The sequence below is a fragment of the Coregonus lavaretus genome, assembly GCF_964263955.1.
Source record: "Coregonus lavaretus genome assembly, chromosome: 7".
In the NCBI taxonomy this organism is placed as follows: domain Eukaryota; kingdom Metazoa; phylum Chordata; class Actinopteri; order Salmoniformes; family Salmonidae; genus Coregonus; species Coregonus lavaretus.
This window is the reverse complement of record NC_139994.1, coordinates 10,139,595-10,158,228: the sequence shown is the minus strand read 5'-3', so window position 1 is coordinate 10,158,228 and position 18,634 is coordinate 10,139,595. Positions and strand designations below refer to the sequence as shown.

The 18,634-nt window shown below is 44.8% G+C and overlaps 1 protein-coding gene across 2 annotated transcripts in view; it reads left to right on the top strand.

Annotated features, from left to right (window-relative positions):
- Positions 1-16,288, top strand: part of LOC311132398 (syndetin-like) — a 214,882-nt gene extending 198,594 nt beyond the window's left edge. For both annotated transcript variants that reach the window (XM_084165674.1, XM_084165673.1), the window contains 5 exons: positions 212-308; positions 1,648-1,806; positions 9,343-9,464; positions 13,606-13,795; positions 14,554-16,288. In XM_084165674.1, coding sequence (XP_084021800.1) covers positions 212-308; positions 1,648-1,806; positions 9,343-9,464; positions 13,606-13,795; positions 14,554-14,673 — 688 coding nt within the window. In that variant the 3' untranslated portion in view covers positions 14,674-16,288. The remainder of the gene's footprint in view (positions 1-211; positions 309-1,647; positions 1,807-9,342; positions 9,465-13,605; positions 13,796-14,553) is intronic.
- The last annotated feature ends 2,346 nt before the right edge of the window (positions 16,289-18,634 follow it).

The window sequence follows — 18,634 nt, the reverse complement described above, 5'->3', positions numbered from 1 at the left end:
CTGTAACAAGCACAGGGGGATCAAGAGAAGAGGGAGAGAGAGAGATAATGGCTGTAATAAGTCTGTCTGTAATATCCCAATCCATCCAGCTAAAGCCCCTGCTTCCCTGTCCCCCCCTACCCCTTTCCGTACACCTTCGACCCTGCTTCCATCTCTGATCCACCTAGCTAAAAGCCTGTACTGATTTTGCTCTCTGTGTCTCTCTCTCCAGGGTGTTTCTGGCCGAGCAGTTTGAGTTCTTGCAGTCTCACCTAGACACCATGATGCCTGCAGCCAAGAAGCCATTCCTCCAGCAGTTCTACTCACAGGTCAGTCACTCCACAACTCTATGGATATATCCGAAATGGCACCTTATTCCCTATAAAGTTCACTGGGGGCATTGCACAGAGACGGAATAGCATCCGTTTTAACTGGTACGAACCCATGGGGGCTTTCATCTTCCATCTCTGTGAGATGTACCAAGGCTCTAAACAAAAGTAGTGCACTCTATAGGGAATAGGATGCCATTCACACGCAGCCTATATGGACATCTGCCCTTTTCCTTACTAGCATTCTTTTTCTTTGCCCATTTCTCTCTCTGATCACCCAGGATCATTCTGCAGAAGGACAGAATCAGTCATATTGTTAGTTTATGGTCATGATCTCCTCTGGCACACATGGCCTTATCTGTGAGGGTGTAAATGGCTGTTGACCACAAACCCTTCTGTGTCAGCTTGTTTTTTCAATGTGTACCATTACAAAGTCGTGAGGGTTTCACATTTTCAAAAGAATCTCAAAATCAATATCTAGTTCAATGTCAGGAGAAAATAACATTTTAACTTTTTGTAATCTTTCTACGTAACTTTTGTATGACCTTTTCTGTTCGTTCATCCTTTGTGCGTTGTGTAAAGGCGTCAGCATGCTTCAGCTCGGCTGGCGCCTAGCCGAGCTCGGCTAGCCGAACCGAACGAGTGTGCTCGCGTATTCCTTTAAAAGACCTTCCCTTGAAAAACAAGAAAAAAGCGGCAATAGTACTGTTTGTTCATTTTGAGACGCCGTAGCCAGTATACACTTCCTCAAAATAGTCAGAATTTAAGCTAAGATAACTCAAGAAATCTGTGATTAATTTGGACTTTTTTGCAGAGGAGATCTTAGTCGCGCAATTTTACATCTAACTAAGATGTTTGGTGCAGTATTTCTAAATGAAAACATGTGCATGAAAACGATTTGTCTCTTGTTAAATGACATCAAAGACTTTATTGAAGAATCCCAACTGTTGACCAATCACGATGAAGGGGCGTAGACTTTGGTTCCGAACTTTGGCTTGCCTCAAGAAAATGTTTTTGTGTGCCCGAACAGCCGAAAAAACCCTTGCCGAAGTCCAAAACGAACAAAAGCGTCACAAAATGTCGTCATAATATATACACAAACTCTTCCGAACTGTTTAGGATGGGAAGCATGCGGATGCCTTAAGATGTACTGGGTGAGTATTGAGTGACACTGTCCTTGTTTATGGGTGCGTCCCAAATGGCACCCTATTCCCTATATAGTGCACTACTTTTGATCAGGGCCCTGGTCAAAAGTAGTGCACTATAAAGGGAATAGGGTGCCAGTTGGGACATAGCCACTGTCCGTGTTTATTCCGTTCTCCTTGTCATTCCCTTATAGACTGTCTCCACGGCCAGTGAGCTACGTAAACCCATATACTGGGTCGTGGCGGCCAAGGCTTTAGACTACGAACAGATGCTGCTGCTGATGGCTGGAGTTAAGTGGGACATTAGGGAGATAATGTCGCAGCACAACGTGTACGTGGACGTCCTGTTAAAGGTAATTGTGGCATGTGTGAGTTCTGACTGTGTTTTCAATATATGTGGGTGTAATGAATTAAATGGTCAAGGATAACGTTAGCCTGCAGGTAAGTAGGTGTATGGGGGTGTGGGGGGGGGGTCTGTGTATTCCTGTAATTTATTATTTCGTAAGGTCATGTCCGTTTATCATGTCATTGCTGTAGTAGTACAGTGATGGATCATGGTTCATGGCTGATTTTTTTTCTTCTATATATATTTGCTGTAATAACCCTAAGGAGCTATAAACTCCACATATAAACTCAGCAAAAAAAGAAACGTCCCTTTTTCAGGACCCTGTCTTTCAAAGATAATTTGTAAAAATCCAATCATTGTAAAGGGTTTCAACACTGTTTCCCATGCTTGTTCAATGAACCATAAACAATTAATGAACATGCACTTGTGGAACGGTCGTTAAGACACTAACAGCTTACAGACGGTAGGCAATTAAGGTCACAGTTATGAAAACTTAAGACACTAAATAGGCCTTTCTACTGACTCTGAAAAACACCAAAAGAAAGATGCCCAGGGTCCCTGCTCATCTGTGTGAATGTGCCTTAGGCATGCTGCAAGGCGGCATGAGGACTGCAGATTTGGCCAGGGCAATAAATTGCAATGTCCATACTGTGAGACGCCTAAGACAGTGCTACAGGGAGACAGGACGGACAGCTGATCGTCCTCGCAGTGGCAGACCACATGTAACAACACCTGCACAGGATCGGTACAGCCAAACATCAAACCTGCGGGACAGGTACAGGATGGCAACAACAACTGCCCGAGTTACACCAGGAACGCACAATTCCTCCATCAGTGCTCAGACTGTCCGCAATAGGCTGAGAGATGCTGGACTGAGGGCTTGTAAGCCTGTTGTAAGGCAGGTCCTCACCAGACATCACCAGCAACAACGTTGCCTATGGGCACAAACCTACTGTCACTGGACCAGACAGGACTGGCAAAAAGTGCTCATCACTGACAAGTCGCGGTTTTCTCTCACCAGGGGTGATGGTCGGATTCGCGTTTATCGTCGAAGGAATGAGCGTTACACCGAGGCCTGTACTCTGGAGCGGGATCGATTTAGAGGTGGAGGGTCCGTCATGGTCTGGGGCGGTATGTGACAGCATCATCGGACTGAGCTTGTTGTCATTGCAGGCAATCTCAACGCTGTGCGTTACAGGGAAGACATCATCCTCCCTCATGTGGTACCCTTCCTGCAGGCTCATCCTGACATGACCCTCCAGCATGACAATGCCACCAGCCATACTGCTCGTTCTGTGCGCGATTTCCTGCAAGACAGGAATGTCAGTGTTCTGCCATGGCCAGCGAAGAGCCCGAATCTCAATTCCATTGAGCACGTCTGGGACCTGTTGGATCGGAGGGTGAGGGCTAGGGCCATTCCCCCCAGAAATATCCGGGAACTTGCAGGTGCCTTGGTGGAAGAGTGGGGTAACATCTCACAGCAAGAACTGGCAAATCTGGTGCAGTACATGAGGAGGAGATGCACTGCAGTACCTAATGCTGCTGGTGCTTTTGATTTTGACCCCCCCTTTGTTCAGGGACATATTATTCAATTTATGTTAGTCACATGTCTGTGGAACTTGTTCAGTTTATGTCTCAGTTGTTGAATCTTATGTTCATACAAATATTTACACATGTTAAGTTTGCTGAAAATAAACGCAGTTGACATTGAGAGGACGTTTCTTTTTTTGCTGAGTTTAGAATGCATGCTGGTGTCACGATCGTTCATTAACGAGAAGGACCAAGGCGCAGCGTGATATGCATTCATATTTATTGACGTACTGAACACACGACAAAAACAACAAACGAAACGTGAAGTCCAAGGTAGACTAATAACATACCTTTACGGAACAAGATCCCACACAGACTGGTGCCAAAAGGCTGCCTAAGTATGGTCCCCAATCAGAGACAACGACCTACAGCTGTCTCTGATTGGGAACCACCCTGGCCAACATAGATCTAAACGATCTAGAAACTAAACATAGAAATAAACACAACACGAAATATACACACCCTGACTCAACAAATAACCGTCCCCTGAGTCAGGGCGTGACAGTACCCCCCCCCCCCCAAAGGTGCGGACTCCGACCGCGCCACATAAACCTAATAGTGTAGGGGCCGGGTGGGCATTCCGCCTCGGAGGCGGATCCAGCTCCGGGTGTAACCACCACTTACTCTCCACCTCCCCGTTGCGCCCCTGGTCTGGTCTGGAACCGCTGACTGGAGCTGGATCAGGCACCGGTGAAGCGGACTGCTCTGGCTCCGGAGTGGAGCCGCTGACCGGGGCTGGACTGGACCCCGGTGGAGCGGATTGCTCTGGCTCCGGAGTGGAGCAGCTGACCGGTGCCGGACCAAGCACCGGTGGAACAGGCACGGGCCGTGCCGGACTGGACACACGCACCACTGGCTTGGTGCGGGGTGCAGGAACGGACCGGACCTGGCTGATGACGCGCACCCCTGGCTTGGTGCGGGGAGCAGGAACGGGCCGGACTGGGCTGACGACGCGCACCACTGGCCTGGTGCGGGGAGCAGGAACGGGCCGGACTGGGCTGACGACGCGCACCCCTGGCTTGGTGCGGGGAGCAGGAACGGGCCGGACTGGGCTGACGACGCGCACCACTGGCTTGGTGCGGGGAGCAGGAACGGGCCGGACTGGGCTGACGACGCGCACCACTGACTTGGTGCGGGGAGCAGGAACGGGCCGGACTGGGCTGACGGCGCGCACCACTGGCTTGGTGCGGGGAGCAGGAACGGGCCGGACTGGGCTGACGACGCGCACCACTGGCTTGGTGCGGGGAGCAGGAACGGGCCAGACTGGGCTGACGACGCGCACCACTGGCTTGGTGCGGGGAGCAGCAACGGGCCGGACTGGGCTGACGACACGCACCACTGGCTTGGTGCGGGGAGCAGGAACGGGCCGGACTGGGCTGGGAACACCCACCACTGGCTTAGTGCGGGAATCAGGGCCGGGCCGGGCCGGACCGGACTGGCGACACGCACCACTTGATTAGTGCGAGGAGCGGGACTGGGTTCCTTCATTAACCCCCGCTCCTTCTGCTGCCTAACCAGCTCCTCTCGCCGTGCCTCTACACTTTCCCTCTGCTCCCTCTGCACCAATGACCCCCTTAATCTGGCGGCCTCCTCTGCTAAACGGCTGAACCGCTCTATCGCGGCCTCCTGCTGCCTCGTCATCCACGGCGTGCCCCCCCCCTAAAAATGTTTTGGGCTTGTCTCTCCCCCGTGATCATAGCCTCCATCCCTCTTGCCAGACTCTCGCTCATCTCCTCCCAAGTCCATCCTCTCTCCTCATCACGCTGCTTGATCCAGGATTAGTGGGATCTTCTGTCATGATCGTTCATTAACGAGAAGGACCAAGGCGCAGCGTGATGTGCATTCATATTTATTGACGTACTGAACACACGACAAAAACAACAAACGAAACGTGAAGTCCAAGGTAGACTAATAACATACCTTTACGGAACAAGATCCCACACAGACTGGTGCCAAAAGGCTGCCTAAGTATGGTCCCCAATCAGAGACAACGAGCTACAGCTGTCTCTGATTGGGAACCACCCTGGCCAACATAGATCTAAACGATCTAGAAACTAAACATAGAAATAAACACAACACGAAATATACACACCCTGACTCAACAAATAACCGTCCCCTGAGTCAGGGCGTGACAGCTGGAACACAGTGGTGGTGCCACAGTCATGTCAAATCAGTCTATGTGGAGACCTGACTTAGGACTTGAAAAAGAGGCTTGTCTCCATACCAAGACATATAAATATAATTATTTCTGTAACATGTATTTTTATACAGTACCAGTAAAAAGTTTGGACACACCTACTCATGCAAGGGTTTTTCTTTCTTTTTACTATTTTCTACATTGTAGAATAATAGTGAAGACATCAAAACTATGAAATAACACATATGGAATCATGTAGTAATCAAAAAAAGTGTTAAGCAAACCAAAATATATTTTAGATTCTACAAATAGCCACCCTTTGCCTTGATGACAGCTTTGCACACTCTTGGCATTCTCTCAACCAGCTTCATGAGGTAGTCACCTGGAATGTATTTAAATTAACAGGTGTGCCTTGTTAAAAGTTAATTTGTGGAATTTATTTCCTTAATGCGTTTGAGTCAATCAGTTGTGTTGTGACAAGGTAGGGGTGGTATTCAGAAGATAGCCATATTTGGTAAAAGACCACAGTAGTTAATAGGTTGAATTTGCATTGAGCTTTCCCCTGTTTCTCAAAGCACTTTACATTGTGCAGACAATTCAATCACAGATCTAATCTCATCTATTTTAGTTAGGCTACACCACGTGACTAGATGTAATATGTTGTAGCTTGTTCAAAATGGAGTGGTGTTCATATTTCATTTTGTTTGTTTGTCTGTTTATAGCAAGCAGTATACGGGCATGTTTCCCAGTTGGACAGCTGTATATCCGTACCAGAGTAGTTCAGGTTTAGTGATGTTCTCCTGGGTCCCACAGTAGAGTACACATACAGTACCTCATGGGAAACCGGCTAGTCACCACACGGCCCCCACAGCTCTCTCTCTCCTTCTCCCTGTGAACATTTTAAATGCACTGCAGGAAGGAAAATACCCAAAATACTTTAGGAGTTGTATTGGCGATTTCTTCTGCAAGAAGGTTAGGACCTAAAGATTTTATCTCTCTGTTCAGATTGTCTATTAGAAAAGTATTTGAAATGCAGGGAGGTCTTTCAAATAGGGATTTTTTTTTTAGACATATTTTTCTGGCGACTCCGGAAGCACAATGTCCTCGACAACTTTTAATCTCTTTCAACATGTGGAGATTTTTGTCAAAGGTTTCCTCCTCTTTTTCTCCTAATCACTTTGAGAGGTCTTCCGATATCAATTATTTGCCTGCTAGGGTTTGAATAATTCAAACAACGGAAGAGATTTGGTGAGTTTAATGCAGATTGGGGGAGCTAAATTTGAGGTTTGTTAAGGAAAGGTGAGCCTCTTCGTCGCCTACTGTATCTATTTTCAGGCTTAAAGGTTTCTCTCAAATGAGTATCAAATTGGTATTCATGCCTTACGCTTATCCCATCATGCATTTTGCACCCAGGGGATGCATGTCTCTGCGTGGCATGTTTAGAATGTAGCCGGAGCATACGGAGAGAGAGGGATCTAGTGTTGAGGAACAGATGGGTGTTTTACATTGGAATTGACCGTGGGCCTTATTTGCGAGCCGGAAGCCAAGAGAATCCCTCAAATATGCATAAGCATGTCTGTCTGAGCAGCCATAGCTTTAAATCCTGAACCGTTCCGAGCAAACCGCATTCAATTCTTGGGAGTTTTCACTTAGGCTCACCTTTCTGGATCTGTGGATCGGCTGGCTGGAAGACGGCTCTTAAGTATCTCTAAGCCTAACTAATTTTGTTTAAGCCAAATAGTGAGACGAAAAGTGTCTGCCTCACTGGCTTGATTTAAATGTGTTTGCCATATCAAGGATCGCAGTAGACCTGAGAGTAAAAAGTAAAATAAATAAACATTTAAAAAAATGTTATACAACAAGGTGTGTGTGACATGTATTTCAACAAGGTATTAGGTAGAAAAGCATTACTATTTCTATTTCAAGAGAGTAAGTGTCAGGTTCAAACGTCTGCTGCTCATCCAGTCTATTTCTGAGATAGACATTGTTCAGTATGGGCTATGATTGACAGCTTATTGATACAGGCTTGTATTGTATAGGACATGATACTGTACTGTGTAGAATGTTGTATTCATGAGTTTCTGTTGAATATTAGCGTCCAAAATTAGCTTATATTTGCATTCGATTGTCAATTGTTGCACTGACATTGTCTCGTTTACCAACCAGGTTTTTCAAATGTGAGTGTTTTGAATGCACAACAATTTTGTTTGAGAAGACTTTCAATTCAGTCGTTCATTACTTTCAAGCACTCAACATAATGCGGGAGAAAACGTATTTTTAGGTTTATGACTAATGAAATTGTCGCATTCTATTTCTTCTTGTGAATTATGCCAATCGGATGCACTACCTTAGTATGCACAACCTCTTTCCATTTCCTGTACTCTGCATTTTGCCAGCATAAACCGTTACACAAATACACCCTTCACCATAATTGCCTCCATTCATTTTGTGTTCATGTGTGTTTGGTTTAGGTGCACAGTAAATCAGTCACCCAAATTGAGAAGGTGAAGTAGAGTGAGGAAAATGTTTTGAAGGATTGCTAGCCTTTTTCTGACTTCCTAGTCTGTACGTTTGACTCGACAACAAACAAGGTGTAAGAAAGAACGCCGTGATGCGTGTAGCTTTTGGCGTGTGGAGAACGTCGGAGCGATACGTCTTTGTGTCTAAAAACATCTGATCTTTTTTGGAGTGAAATGAAAGAAAAGAGAAATGGGCCAGCTGAATCAACACGTCCATGACTGACGTCTCCGCTGCTCATGTTGGAATGGAGCACGGCCGGCAGCCATCTTGTAAGAGTTGCTGATACATCTGTGGGGAGAATGTGACTGCTGAAAGGTTACGTGGATGTCTGCTCTGCTGTTTTAATGAGAACGCATGTCGACCAACGTTATTCAACAGCTCTGCAGTAGAATCTGTTGAACTGGCCGTTAGCTCATCAACAAACAAAATACAAAGTACAGTCAACGTTACTAATTAAAGTACACTATATATACAAAAGTATGTGGACACCCCTTCAAATTAGTGGATTTGGCAATTTCAGCCACACCTGTTGCTGACAGGTGTATAAAATCGAGCACATAGCCATGCAATCTCCATAGACACAAATGCTACCTGCCCCAATGCATAGTGCCAACTGTAAAGTTTGGTGGAGGAGGAATAATGGTCTGGGGCTGATTTTCATGGTTCGGGCTAGCCCCTTAGTTCCAGTGAAAGGAAATCTAAACGCTACAGCATACAATGACATTCTAGACGATTCTGTGCTTCCAACTTTGTGGCAATAGTTTGGGGAAGGCCCTTTCCTGTTTCAGCATGACAATGCCCCTGTGCACAAAGTGAGGTCCATACAGAAATGGTTTGTTGAGACCAGTGTGGAAGAACTTGACTGGCCTGCACAAAGCGCTGACCTCAACCCCATCGAACACCTTTGGGATGAATTGGAACTCCGACTGCGAGCCAGGCCTAATCGCCCAACATCACTAATGCTCTTGTGGCTGAATGGAAGCAAGTCCCCCGCAGCAGTGTTCCAACATCTAGTGGAAAGCCTTCCCAGAAGAGTGGAGGCTGTTATAGCAGCAAAAGGGGGACCAAATCCATATTAATGCCCATGATTTTGGAATGAGATGTTCGACGAGCAGGTGTACACATACTTTTGGTCATGTAGTGTACCTCTGCTAAAACAATTATTTATAGCTAACTGGATTTTAGTAGACATGAGAAGTCTTGAAATCCCCAATGATTTCTTTGTAAAATATTTATCACTGGACTAAAAACATAAATAAAAAAACGAACCGAATGTTATGTTTTTTTGTTCCTCAGGAGTTTGAAGAGTTTAACAAGAGGCTGGGTGATGTGTCCAGACACGTCCGGGTCCCTCTGCCTGTGTCTAATGTCCTGTGGGAACACTGCATCCGTCTGGCCAACAGGACTCTGGTGGAGGGGTAAGTTGTTTACTTGCATATACTAAATACTTGGACTGATTTATAGTTAAAAACATGAATGTTTCAGCAGATATCATTGGAGAGGCGAGTAGGCTTCAGAAGATGGAGAAACAACTCCTGCTTACTTTGATTTACAAAATACTTTTATGGATTTCTAGATATCTGCTGAAAAAGTTGTTATACTGCAGCATTTATTAAGGGGCTGAGTGGGGCCTTATCCATCATATTATTCCAGTAAATAAAAAATATGCAAAAATAGTAAATATGGCTCTTTGTATCCACCTATAGTTTATGTGATAGTGTATTTTAAAAGTAAGAATCAGCCCTTTAAAAAAAGATATATATATACTTTTTTTTATGAGCAGCAAAAAGCTGCTGACTAGTTGTAATGCCAGCAAAGATCTTCTGATAGGCACGGCAGGAAAAAGAAAATGTTTGAACACAAACCTACTGCTCATTCAATGATGGCTTATAGCAATAGTTAATCACTCGGGGATATGCTAATATGTACCTGTGGAATACAGGGATTTACTGCCAGTGGATTGGAGAGGTGTGGTAATTTTTGCTGCCTCATTCATCTCTTATTTTGACGTATTTCGCCTTTTTGGTCGAGGGGCCTGTTCTTTGCTCCCAGGTACGCTCATAAATATGAGCGCTGTTCGCGTGTCATATGCCGAATACCTCAGATGAGTTATTGATTAAGGCCGGCTTGGAGCCCCTGTCGTCTCCTGCAGTAAGACACCACCACAAGGTGCTTCAAGCCCGACCATCGATCAAGAAAAGTTTGAATATATTTTCTTTACTCCCCTCCCCCCCACCCCCTCTTTTTCTTCTCAAGCTTTGAACATCCTCTTGTTGGAACATCTGCTTGTCATAAATGAAAAAAAACTACATGTTAGAGTACCGCAAAGGAGCACGCCGATTGCCTACTAGATAAGAACTCGAGATGTGAGCATTCCAAGCTTTTCTCCAGCTTTCTCTCATTCTCCTGAGACAACTCCTCTTCAGTCCTGTCATCCCCTCCATATGGTAGCAACTAGCTAACTCTTTGTGCCTCTTTCTCCCCAACCCCAACACTCCATCCCAGGACTGTTATACGTTCTGTTATAGAGACCCCACAGGGAACATGTCTGACACGAGGCTGGCCTGAGTCCCCTCTAAACACTTGACACATTCTAAATGGCTCCCATAACAACCATATCCCTCGCTAGTCAGTCAAAGGTTTGGGGCCTGAAAGAGACAAATGCATTTTTTCCTCAAATCAGCACTTGTACCCTCTTTCTCTGTCCAATGCATTATTTATGGTGTGTGTGTGTGTGTGTGTGTGTGTGTGTGTGTGTGTGTGTGTGTGTGTCTGTGTGTCTGTGTGTCTGTGTGCGTGTGTGTGTGAAGTAGGAGTACTGGCAGGCAGGGTTTTATATGGCCAGGTGAGACATCCTCTTTAGGCCAGAGAGGCATGGCATTAATGGAGGCGACATGGGGAAATAAAAAGCTTTCATAATACCTCTGACCATCTTGTGATTAAGTTTTAAAAAGATGAGGCACAAGCACAACGTTTCTGAGAGTGTTACATAGTGGTGGACTGGTAGGGAACTGGGTAGTGTGTTTTTTTAAATCCAGGTTGATTTTGCTGAGCTGGACTGTAAGGCAGCTCAATTCTGGTATTTTTGCCAGTAATTGGTCTTTTGACCAATCACATCAGATCTTTTTACATCAGATCTTTTTAGTGCAGATCTGAAAAAAGATCAGAATTGGGGCTGCCTGTGTAAACGAAGTTTGGAAGTTTAGAGTTCAGAAGGCCAGGGCTAGGGTTAGGTAGGGTTTTATGTTCTAAGGCCAGGGCTAGGGTTAGGTAGGGTTTTATGTTCTAAGGCCAGGGATAGTTAGGGTTTTATGTTCTAAGGCCAGGGATAGTTAGGGTTTTATGTTCTAAGGCCAGGGCTAGGGATAGTTAGGGTTTTATGTTCTAAGGCCAGGGCTAGGGATAGTTAGGGTTTTATGTTCTAAGGCCAGGGCTAGGGATAGTTAGGGTTTTATGTTCTAAGGCCAGGGCTAGGGATAGTTAGGGTTTTATGTTCTAAGGCCAGGGCTAGGGATAGTTAGGGTTTTATGTTCTAAGGCCAGGGATAGTTAGGGTTTTATGTTCTAAGGCCAGGGCTAGGGATAGTTAGGGTTTTATGTTCTAAGGCCAGGGATAGTTAGGGTTTTATGTTCTAAGGCCAGGGCTAGGGTTAGGTAGGGTTTTATGTTCTAAGGCCAGGGCTAGGGATAGTTAGGGTTTTATGTTCTAAGGCCAGGGATAGTTAGGGTTTTATGTTCTAAGGCCAGGGCTAGGGATAGTTAGGGTTTTATGTTCTAAGGCCAGGGCTAGGGATAGTTAGGGTTTTATGTTCTAAGGCCAGGGCTAGGGATAGTTAGGGTTTTATGTTCTAAGGCCAGGGATAGTTAGGGTTTTATGTTCTAAGGCCAGGGATAGTTAGGGTTTTATGTTCTAAGGCCAGGGCTAGGGATAGTTAGGGTTTTATGTTCTAAGGCCAGGGATAGTTAGGGTTTTATGTTCTAAGGCCAGGGCTAGGGATAGTTAGGGTTTTATGTTCTAAGGCTAGGGATAGTTAGGGTTTTATGTTCTAAGGCTAGGGATAGTTAGGGTTTTATGTTCTAAGGCCAGGGATAGTTAGGGTTTTATGTTCTAAGGCCAGGGCTAGGGATAGTTAGGGTTTTATGTTCTAAGGCCAGGGATAGTTAGGGTTTTATGTTCTAAGGCCAGGGCTAGGGATAGTTAGGGTTTTATGTTCTAAGGCTAGGGATAGTTAGGGTTTTATGTTCTAAGGCCAGGGCTAGGGTTAGGTAGGGTTTTAAGTGCTAAGGACAGGGCTGGGGTTAGTTAGGGTTAGTCAGGGTTAGTTAGGGTTTTGAAAAGGAATCACAATACAGGAAAGCCAGGGTTAGGGTTTTGGGAAAAGATGCCCAAAGGTGTACAACTAACATGTAATACACTATACAGGGTCCTCTTCATTCTCTACTTCACACATCATCATGGACATGGCCTGTGTATCAGTATTAGACCTGTGGAGCTCCTTCACAAGTGTCTGCCTCTCTCAGCTCTCAGTCTTTCCCTCTCAGCTGCCCTCCCAGACTGGGTTTAGTCTCTGGGATTCCCATCCCTGTGTGTCCCCAAGGTCCTGGACTGACTGAGGCTGCATCCCAAATGGCACTCTATTCCCTATATAGTGCACTACTTTGGGCCCTATGGGCCCTGGTCAAATCAGATCACGCCAAGTCACCTCCCTCCCCCCACCACTATGATAGAGTGGCTAGGCAAGTCTGTCTGTCTATTTGTTTGTTTTGCTCGTTCACTTGTTTGCTGTATTTGTTATCTTCATTCCCACTCCCAACTGGACTCCTCAGAGAGGAGATGGAGCCGCTTGACAGTCTGACTCACCACTCACTGTCTCACCCTGGGGGACTGGCAACCTCAGAGACAGAGGGAGAGGGAGAGGGAGAGAGGGGCAGAGAGAGAGGGGAAAGGGATGGAGGGAGATCGAGATAGGAGGGAGGCAGGGAGAGAAAGGAAGAAAGAGAGAAAGAAAGAAAGAAAGAAAGAAAGAGAGAGAGAAAGAGAGACAGGAGGAGAGAGGTCTCTCTCACAGTATGTCTCTTTCCCAGAAAGCAATTACGCCTCTGTCAAGACCAGCGCCAACATGGATGTCAGCAGCCACTGATCTGGTGGACGTGGTTCCACTCCACTACACACACACTAAAATCCAGACATGCTGCGAAGATAACGTTTATAAAGTGAACAATATGAATATATAAATGTTACTTGTTGAACTTTTTTTGGACTAAAAGAAACTGAGAACCCTTGAACTGTCTGGGACAGCAGAATTAAGATTGAACCCTTAAGGCTCTGTCGATTTCAGATTTTCTCAGTTTTACATTTTTGTTCTTCATTCATGTGCCTTGGGCACTAAGAATACAAATGCCATGTTTTTAGAACGTTGCTAATAAACAACTCTGGATTCTGAGCTTCTGTCAACAAAAACTAAACTTATTCTATCGTTAATTCTGAACTATTGTCTCCCAGAATTAATTTTTAAAAGTATTCAAAAAGTCAACTTGTGTCTCCTGTTCTGTCCTGTAGCTATGGTAATGTGAAGAAGTGCAGTAACGAGGGGCGGGCCCTGATGCAGCTGGACTTCCAGCAGTTCCTGATGAAGCTGGAGAAGCTGACAGACATGAGGCCCATCCCTGATAAGGACTTTGTGGAGACCTACATCAAGGCCTACTACCTGACTGAGAATGACATGGAACAGTTCATCAAGAACCACAGGGTGAGGAATGCTCACGTTAGCTTTGGATTTACAATATAATGATAATTATTCACTCAGTCTGCTCAATGTGCTAATGTGAATTCTATTGGGGGTAGCTCAACCCCGTTTACCAGCAATGTGTAGCACAAATCTTGTAATGTGCTTGCCTATGGCATCATTGGTATCCAAAACATGTGCAGTGAAAACGTAATAGTTAGCCTCAATCTTACCTAATGTAACTGTGGTTATCTGGGACTAAAGACTATCTGGAACTGAAGGCAATCTGAGACTGAAGGCTATCTGAGACTGAAGGCTATCTGAGACTGAAGGCTATCTGAGACTGAAGGCTATCTGAGACTGAAGGCTATCTGAGACTGAAGGCTATCTGAGACTGAAGGCTATCTGAGACTGAAGGCTATTTGAGACTTAAGACTATCTGAGACTGAAGGCTATCTGAGACTAAAGGCTATCTGAGACTGAAGGCTATCTGAGACTGAAGGCTATCTGAGACTGAAGGCTATCTGAGACTGAAGGCTATCTGAGACTGAAGGCTATTTGAGACTTAAGACTATCTGAGACTGAAGGCTATCTGAGACTAAAGGCTATCTGAGACTGAAGGCTATCTGAGACTGAAGGCTATCTGAGACTGAAGGCTATCTGAGACTTAAGACTATCTGAGACTGAAGGCTATCTGAGACTGAAGACTGTCTGGGACTGAAGGCTATCTGAGACTAAAGACTGTCTCTCCATAATGTGTGTCCGTCTGTCTGTCCCACCAGGAGTACTCCATGAAGCAGCTGGCCAACCTGGTAAATGTTTGTCTGGGTTCTCACATCAACAAGAAGGCCCGGCAGAAACTCCTGGCGGCTATCGACGACATCGACAGACCAAAGAGATAGACAGACAGACGTGGTTATTGGATTTAAGGTGGCTCCTAAACATGAGGCTGTTTTAGAATGACCTAGGTTTGCGCAATCCCAGTAACTTTCCCAAAATCCCCAGGTTTTTCAGAAATCCTGTTTGGACGATTCCCGATATTTCCTTATTACTCCTGATTCCAGGAATCTTCCTAATGGGATTTCTGGAAAACCTGGGTATTTTAAGAACGTTACTAGAATTTTGCAACCCTAGAAACTCATATACCCACCAGGAACAGAAAAGAAGCAATGAAACAAGAACTTCTGCTAACAAATACACTCATACCGGAATGTTAGTTATTTGACACTTAGTCAGTACATATAGGCTACTATTGTGTATGCCCCTCATTTTGATGTCCTATATGCTTACAGTTCCGCTGCGTTTTCTAGGTTTCCACGGAGATACTCCGTTTTCCTGTTCGTCGTGAATATACGTGTATATGAGGAAGGACTCTTGTTTTTAAGATAAATGACTTGAAATGCGAAATGATACTCCATGACGTGTGAATCAACTGGCAGACAGTTATCTTTTTCTCTTCCTGTATGGCTATAGCATAATGTAGTTCTTTCTGCCCGTCTGTAAACCGCTCAGGAGCAACGCCGGCCCTGGGGAAAAACTGAATCGTTCAATATTTTATTTTTGACTTGTATGACTATTAAGCGACTGGAATATCGCTGAGTTGAGAAAACGTTCCATTTTTCCATTGAAATCCAGGAAAAGTTGGTATCACATGTACGCGCAAACACGTTTTTTTTTTTAAGATCATGGGATGTTTGATGAAATACTTTCCTTTAGGTTAACGCCTATGGAGACATCCAGTCTCTAGTGCCCTTAAAGTGTCCATTAATGAGGATGACGGCACTATGTTTGTTCTGTTGTTCCAGTAGTGTAGGGTGAAGACACAGACGCTGATCTTGTCAGTTTTGCATTTCCACCACTAATGGTAAAGGTTAGGATTGGGGGAGGGGAAGCTGATGCTAGAGCTGTACACAAGGGAATCTTCACCTCAGAGCTTGTTCAAGTCCAGGACTATAACTGTACCTGTGCTTTGTTACGTCCATAAATGATTTATCTTGATATAATGTTGATTCTGAACATATTGAATGGTTAGTTATAGATGATGTACTAGGTCTAACGTGTATTTAGATGATATCTTGCAACTGATGCACTCGTTTCTTTCCCAGTCATATATGTAAAAGTGTTTTTATTGTCCAAACAAACAATGTCCATCATTGTCACTGCATCTGTAAAAATATAAGTTTTTGATATCGCAACTGATTCCATTATGTTTTCATGCATAACTATACCAAGATGATGCTGTAAATGTTTTGTGTTTAAAACATCATTTTTATTTATTGTTTGGATTCAGGACTTTTTATATACGATAAGTACTGGAAGTGTGCTATCATCTGTTTACTGGCGGTACCCTGTATCTTGTTGTCAACTGTAAAATAATATTTAAAAAGACACAATTAGACTACATATTATAAAACTCAAGTGTACTATTGTTAAAATAAAATCGTTAAATGTTGGCGCTGTAGACTAAAGTAAGATGATTATAGAGTAACACAATAAACACACTAACGTTTAAACCCAGCCTTGCTCTCTTTGACTTATCCTTGTTCTGCAGACAGACGGGTGGATGGATGGATGGATGGATGGATGGATGGATGGATGGATGGATGGATGGATGGATGGATGGATGGATGGATGGATGGATGGATGGATGGATGGATGGATGGATGGATGGATGGATGGATGGATGGATGGATAGATGGATAGATGGATAGATGGATAGACGGACAGACGGACAGATGGACAGATGGATAGATAGATAGATAGATAGATAGATACAGTGCCATGAAAAAAAGTATTTGCCCCCTATCTGATTTGATCTATTTTTGCATATTTTGGATCCTGAATGTTATCAGATCTTCAACCAAAACCTAATATTAGATAAAGGACACCTGAGTGAACAAATAACACAAAATGTTTAATTAAAGTATGCAACATCCAATGCCCCGGTGTGAAAAAGTAATTGCCCCCTTACACTCAATAACTGGTTGTGCCACCTTTTATCTGCAATGACTGCAACCAAATGCTTCCCATAGTTGTTGATCAGTATCTCACATTTCTATGGAGAAATGTTGGCACACTCTTCCATGCAGAACTGCTTTAACTCAGCGACATTTATGGGTTTTCGAGCATGAACTGCTCGTTTCAGGTCCTGCCACAACATCTCATGGGGTTTAGGTCTGGACTTTGACTAGGCAATTCCAGAACTTTAAATGTGTTGCTTTTCAGCCATTCTGCTGTAGACTTCCTTGTGTGTTTTGGATCATTGTCTTGCTACATGACCCAGCTGTTCTTCAGCTTCAGCTCACTGATGGATGGCCTGACATTCTCTGATACAGAGCAGAATTCATGGCTCCTTCAATTATGGCATGTCATCCAGGTCCTGAGGCAGCAAAGCACCCCCAAACAATCACACTACCACCACCATGCCTTTTTTTTTTTATGTTGAATATTAAAACATACAATATACTTGCAGTGAAGCAGCTCAACATCTACATCACATTAGTCATCTAACAGACTCCCATCCAGAGCAACCAGGGTCAACGCCCTGCTCAAGAGCATGTCGACAGATCTCCCACAAGGTCAAAACGGGGACCCGAACCAGCGAACTATCAGCCACCAGCCCAAGCTCCCAATCGCCAGGCCACCAGCCCTCCAAGATCCCTCCCACTGTTCCCCAAGAGCTGCCCCTCAACCACCCCGAGAAAAAATTTATAATAATAATCATCCATTCCCCACCCCCAAGACCCTCGTCCCCGCCCCGTCCCCGCCCCGCCCCGTCTCCGCCATCGCCCCGTCGCCGCCAAGCCCCTGACCCCGTCCCCGCCAAGCCCCCGTCCCCGCCAAGCCCCCGTCCCCGCCAAGCCCCCGTCCCCAAATACACCAACAACCAACAAAATGAACAAAAGAGAAAAAAGACAAAGGAAAACAGAAAACAACAAAAAACACAAGGCCAACTGAATATGTTTTGAGTGCATGTATGGCACTATTTACATGTGTGTATGTGTGTGTGTCCCTGTATGTGCACATGTGTGCATTTGAATGAGAGTGTGTGTATATGCATGTGTACAAACACCTGCGCGGCATCAGCCTCAGGCAAACAGGCATTAGCTGTAACAACACTGCCCCTCAGGGTCATTCAAACTTACTTGTTTTGTTTTATTTTGACTTTATTTTTTGACTTTTATCTTTGACCGTCATTCTATCCCCCGCCCAGCAACTCCACTCCCACTTGTCTCTAATTCCACATCCCAACCCTCAGCTTCCCTCAGCCCATCCCACCTATCTCTGCTGGCCACCCTCTCCGGATTTCTACGCACCATACAGTGGGGCAAAAAAGTATTTAGTCAGCCACCAATTGTGCAAGTTCTCCCACTTAAAAAGAAGAGAGAGGCCTGTAATTTTCATCATAGGTACACGTCAACTATGACAGACAAAATGAGGAAAAAAAATCCAGAAAATCACATTGTAGGATTTTTAATGAATTTATTTGCAAATTATGGTGGAAAATAAGTATTTGGTCAATAACAAAAGTTTCTCAATACTTTGTTATATACCCTTTGTTGGCAATGACACAGGTCAAACGTTTTCTGTAAGTCTTCACAAGGTTTTCACACACTGTTGCTGGTATTTTGGCCCATTCCTCCATGCAGATCTCCTCTAGAGCAGTGATGTTTTGGGGCTGTCGCTGGGCAACACGGACTTTCAACTCCTTCCAAAGATTTTCTATGGGGTTGAGATCTGGAGACTGGCTAGGCCACTCCAGGACCTTGAAATGCTTCTTACGAAGCCACTCCTTCGTTGCCCGGGCGGTGTGTTTTGGATCATTGTCATGCTGAAAGACCCAGCCACGTTTCATCTTCAATG